The sequence below is a fragment of the Nothobranchius furzeri genome, chromosome 13 (genome assembly GCF_043380555.1).
Source record: "Nothobranchius furzeri strain GRZ-AD chromosome 13, NfurGRZ-RIMD1, whole genome shotgun sequence".
NCBI lineage: Eukaryota > Metazoa > Chordata > Actinopteri > Cyprinodontiformes > Nothobranchiidae > Nothobranchius > Nothobranchius furzeri.
In genome coordinates, this window is record NC_091753.1 from 47,604,503 (window position 1) to 47,610,215 (window position 5,713).

At 40.8% G+C, this 5,713-nt stretch overlaps 1 protein-coding gene across 1 annotated transcript in view; it reads right to left on the reverse strand.

Moving 5' to 3' along the window:
* slc47a3 (solute carrier family 47 member 3) overlaps nt 1–5,713 on the reverse strand; it is a 17,303-nt gene extending 11,590 nt beyond the window's left edge. The window contains exons 1-5 of the mRNA XM_015951205.3: nt 5,352–5,713; nt 5,098–5,199; nt 4,941–5,009; nt 4,710–4,858; nt 4,580–4,622 (exon numbers count right to left, since the gene is read on the reverse strand). Of these exons, the coding sequence (XP_015806691.1) occupies nt 4,580–4,622; nt 4,710–4,858; nt 4,941–5,009; nt 5,098–5,199; nt 5,352–5,480 (492 nt within the window). The 5' untranslated portion in view covers nt 5,481–5,713. The remainder of the gene's footprint in view (nt 1–4,579; nt 4,623–4,709; nt 4,859–4,940; nt 5,010–5,097; nt 5,200–5,351) is intronic.

Below are 5,713 nucleotides of genomic sequence, written 5' to 3' on the forward strand. Positions count from 1 at the left end.
GAATTTCAGTCTGGTTTTAGAGTATCACAGCACTGAAACTGCATTAGTGAACATTACAAATGATATTCTCATGGCCTCAGATAAGAATCTTGTGTCTATTCAAGTCTTGTTAGATTTCAGTGCTGCCTTTGACACAGTTGATCACAATGTTCTTTTAGAAATGCTTGAACATGTTGTAGGGATCAAAGGAACAGTGCTAGGCTGGTTTAAATCCTACCTGACTGATAGAATTCATTTTGTAAACGTACATGACAAATCTTCATACTCCAGGGTAACTTGTGGAGTACCACAGGGTTCAGTGCTTGGAAAAAATATTTTTACTATATATATGCTTCCAACTGGTAAAATCATTAGACAGCATGGGATAAACTTCCACTGCTATGCAGACGATACTAAGTTATATCTATCCATTAACTTGATTCCATTTAACATGACTCAAAACTTTCTACTTTTAAATCAAGACAAGACTGAAGTTCTCTTCTTTAGACCTGAAATTCAGAAAATGAAATTGCTTAGTCAATCACCTGACCTGAATGGCATTACATTAATCTCCGAGAACAAAGTCAGGAACACTGGTGTTATCTTTGCCCAGGACGTGTCATTCAAATCCCACGATAAACAGGTTTGTAGTATTTCCTTTATCCACCTTCGGAATATTGCTAAGACTAGATGCATCCTGTCATGGGTGATTCTGCAGATTGGGTGCTTTGCGGTCTTGTTTCTGGTTTTATTGTATTTCTGGTATGATACATCCTTTCCAGGAGTGATGCTGAAAAACTAGTTCATGCATTTATTACATCAAGACTGGATTACTGTGGCTGTGTCTCAATTCAGGGTCTGCATCCTATGTCGGCCGGATTCGTCGGCTGGTTACGTCACAGCGCCGCGACTAGGCCCGTCCCAATTCGAAAACTCCTTCAAATGCGGTCGACGAATGCGGCCTTCTTTTCGCCTGAATGAAGGATGGGTCGGGTGTATCCTTCAATAGGTAGCATTTCCCAAGATGCCTTGCGGGCCGGCCGGATGAAAAACTTAAAAACAATGGCGGACAGTGAAGCGGGAGCTGTCGGAGAGGATTGCGCATATAAATGTCAGTATAAACTTGAAAACTGTTAGGTTAAGGACTTTCTGTGATACATGAACGTTATTTTAGTTAGAAATGTAACAGTAAAAGTGCTTGTATTGCGGTTTCGGCTCGTATGTTCGGCCGCTCGGTGTCGTACTTCTCTCGCTACGTTTCCCCCTGATTTTAATAGAAGTTTGTATTTTAGGAACAAAAGAGAAAACCAGGGAATTTATTAAGCTTAGGGCGGAGATGGACCACATGATCACCGGAGCAAAGTATTCGGCGGCTGTGGCATGGAGGTACAATAACATCTCATATTTTAAAAAACTCGTTTGTTTTTTTTTCTGCGAAAACATGAAAGGAATAACCCGTTGTCCTCTTTTCTCTGTTTTTTTCTTACATGTTTGTTGACTATTCTGGAGAAAAGGGGCATCCAGGGGAAGGTGCCAGCGATGACCAGCTCCTGGAGCTGATCTGGGAGGACATGAGGCTGCAGAGGGAGGCAGAGCAGCAGAGGACACAGGAGAGAAGGAAGAACTTTGACAGCTTTTTACTTTGCTAGAAAAAATGGTTAAGGAAGATTAAACATGTACATATAAAAGAAATATCTAAATAAAATCAGTTCTGCATTAAACTCTTGAATTTTATTTTTGTTTACAAATGAGAATTGTTTACTAGAGGGTATCCGCTGGGTCTTGAAAAGTCTTAAAAGGTGATAAATCGGTTTTGGTCAAATTAAGACCCTTAGAAAGTATTAAAAACTATTATCACATCTTTTCTCAGGCTCAGCTTGTCTAAAGTATTTTCTCTGAATTAGCTCTCCAACAGTCAAGGAAATGATTAACCCCCAGAGACCCACGGTTGTAATATTAAAACATCAGATTTAAGTCTACAAAAATAAACCTTCCCCATTTTTTTTTCTTTTTAAAACCACATTTACATTGCTAATAGGTCCTATTGTTCAGTTCTGCAACACTATTGGCTGTTAAAATGTGTAAATAGGCCCGTTTATCTGGCCTCCTAGAACAACATGTGAAAGGTTAAAAAAAGATTTTGCAGTTGTTTTCTAAATTTGGGTTTCTGGGGGTTAAAAAGCTAAATAAAACGTCGAGCTACATCGTTTAAGGTTCCTTCTCCCTTCTGCCCAGCGGTTCCACGGTTGCTAGGCGACGGAACGTTCGCCGAGGGAGTTCATGAAGGCTAGGCCTGTCCAAATTCACAGCCGTTAACATCCGGTCTACCCGGCCGACGGAGGACGCAGCCCACGTCGGCCGGGTGGGCTGGGTCCTTCGAAGGATGCAGACCCTGAATTGAGACACAGCCTGTAATTCACTACTCTCAGGAAGTCCACAGAATGTAGTTAAAAGTCTTCAGCTTGTCCAAAATGATGCAGCTAGAGTTCTGATGAGAATTAAAGAGAGGTCATATCTCTCCTGTCTTAGCTTCCCTACATTGGCTACCTGTTAAATTCAGAATAGATTTTAAGATCCTTCTTCTCACATATAAAGCTCTTAATAATCAAGCTCCATCATACATCAGTTACCTGATTGTTCCATACGTTCCTAACCAAGCACTTCGCTCTCAGACTGCAGGTTTACTGGTGGTTCCCAGAATATCTAAAAATAGGATGGGAGGCAGATCTTTTAGCTATCAGGCTCCTCTCCTGTGGAACCAACTCCCAGCTTTAGTCCATGAGGCAGACACTTTGTCTACTTTTAAGAATAGGCTTAAAACATTTTTATTTGATAGGGCCTATGGTTAAAATCTGATGTTAGCCTAGATCTGGACAAGTGGGGGAGTAGAGGGAGGTGGAGTGTACAGTCGGTAAAGACAGCTCTCCCTTTCCCTGCCTCCAACATGCCTCCATCTAAAAGGCTAGGTTATCTGGAGTTATCTCTGCAGTTATGCTGCTATGAGCTTAGACTGCTGGAGGATACACTGACCACTTTCCAAACGCTACTACTTTCTCCTACAATTTGCTTTTTAACTATTATTTCCTGCTATGTCAGCCATTAACTTTATTTTTCTCTGAGTGTTTTTCTACCCAGAAGAAGCCACAATGATGTTCTGCTGAGCTGTGGTGCCCTCATGGTGGTGACCATCAGCTTGAACACTGCTGCTAACCACTTAAACATTCTCTCTCTCCTGATAATAACATTTTACTTTCTCTGACATTGAATGTGCTACTACTAGTTTACCCGTTTAATTATAGATTCACTAGGATAAATACAATAAAGTTTATCCCTCACCAAATATTTACTGAGCAATCACAACGTAACTATAGAAACATTACTTGGTATATATGTTGTGTGTGTGTGTGTGTGTGTGTGTGTGTGTGTGTGTGTGTGTGTGTGGGTGGGTGGGTGGGCTGGTGTTGGTGTATGCGTGTGTCTGCTCTGTCTTCTCGATCCCCAGTGAGTCGTGGTGGATGGATGCTTATACTGAGCCAGGATTCTCTGGAGGTTTCTTCCTGTTAAAAGGGAGTTTTCCTTTCCACTGTCGCTAAATGCTTGCTTAGAATGAGGATTGCTGTAAAGTAATTTGCTGGGTTCCTTATATAGGAAACTTTTTACTGATTGGCTTAATGAACTGACCTGTATTGGAATGTTTACTATGTTAAGTGCCTTGAGACAACTTGTCGTGACTTGACGCTATATAAAGAAACTTGAATTGAATTGAATAATTTGAAAAAAAAACTGCTTCAAACTTCAAATTGTTAAAGGCGGTTGTCAGATGTGTTTTTACTTACCCTCATGAGGTCCTATTAATCTTAAATTTTTATGGATAAGAATAATTTTACACATCTAGAAAATAGTAAATAATGCAATTATTAATATAGTAATTGAAAAACACTTTTCAAAACAGAGCTAGCAATGCTTTAAAGGGGACATTATAACTTTTTCCTAAGTTATAATAGTTCTGTGGTCGACAGAAAACATGTTCATGAAGTTTTTTGCTCCAAATTTCACACACATAAAGGGATTTCTGCAATTGTATTGTTAAAATTTTCAGTACCTTCCAGAATGAGCCATTTCAGGGCTTTGTCACTTGAAGACCACACAGCCCCTGCTCAGATTGCTATAAGCCGAGAGGCTCTGACATCGAGGAAAACTTCGGAGTAGTGGTGCTGTTACTCCAACAGCAGCTTTTTTTGTTCATGTGAAAGATGGTTTTATGCTCATTTTTGTGACATCACATGTGGGGACATTTTTTTGGCTCATTTAAGTCACATAATTCCTAAAACCACAACTGACAGAAAACAGATTGTTTGATATTTTAGCCACATTTGTATTATGGAGCCAGTACAACCCCACATGGCAGCACTGAAGAATGCCATTGGATTATAGTGACTTGGAAAATATTACAATTTTTTTGTCTTTTATTTTTTTCAGAGACCCTGAAAAAGCTTTTGAAGGTTATGATTTGTACTTTTTTTTCAAACTACTCCATTATATATGTATAGCAGTCTTTTTGGAAAGTGTGACCAGTTATTTAAGTTTGTCCAATACTCACAGGAAGTGCTGCCATGAAGATTTTTACATATATCTGAACCAACCTACAGAGAGATGTATCTCATCAGAATCAGCAATGATTGAATCTTACATCACGTTTTAGAGAAGGAACCATAAGACAGCTGACTGACCGGGCTACTTCTGGCTCCTGCTTAAAAGCCAACAGAATGGGCTCTGAGTTGATCAGGACCGCCCAGCAGGGGAAACAAGCCAGTAACAGAATGAGAATGGCCCTCTGCAGGATGACCCCTATTCTCAGGAGGTTCCCGCTCCCGTAGGTCTGAAAATACATCAAACATCATCCATAATCCCGCCAGACTCCTCACAGAGTCCAACTGAAACAGGAAAAGATGGGGTCAAACCTGAGATATCAGAGTATCGCACGCTGAGGCCAAACCAGATCCAATAGAAACCCCCGTAACATTAATGACCTAAAGATGTAACAACATAAACGGGTGATTTAATATGTTTTACTGGTCTAACTGGCCAGTGCGGATTTTAGAACATGACTAGACTTACTGCCGTGGCCAAAGCTACTCCAGCCAGCTCCGTCTTCCCCAGATGACCACAGAAAACAGTGCTGACAAAACTCACAGCAAAGCTCATGAGCTGTGCCATGAACTGAAAGTCAAAATTCAAGTAGTTACGAGCCTATTGCCAACGGCTAATGGTGATGTTATTAATTATTAATAATTAATAAATTCATGAAATGTCTGTTAAAGTTGTTTTAATATTATATATCCTGGCTGGACAGCACTTTCACGGTCACTCACCACAGGTCCTGACAGTTCTGACAAGTCTTTTATTTCTTCCTTGAAGCCCACGGGAACCAACATGCGAATCCGCTTCACCACAAAACATTCCTTCCATGAGGAAAAAGGTGATCTCGGTGTGCTGTCCATGGTTCCTGCGACCCAATTCTCACTGATCGTCACAAGAAAAAAATATTACACTCCACTCTCAGCTTTATACAGGAGTGCGGATGATTGGTGGAAGCTTTTGGAGTAGGTGGTCCTCGCCTCTGTTCCAGGAGTGAGAATGTGCTTTCCAGGAAGCAGCTTGAGCCACGTGCAGTCCGGGCTGCCTCTCAGATGAACTTCTATCGCTCTGTTACACATGATCTGGGTTAGCTGTA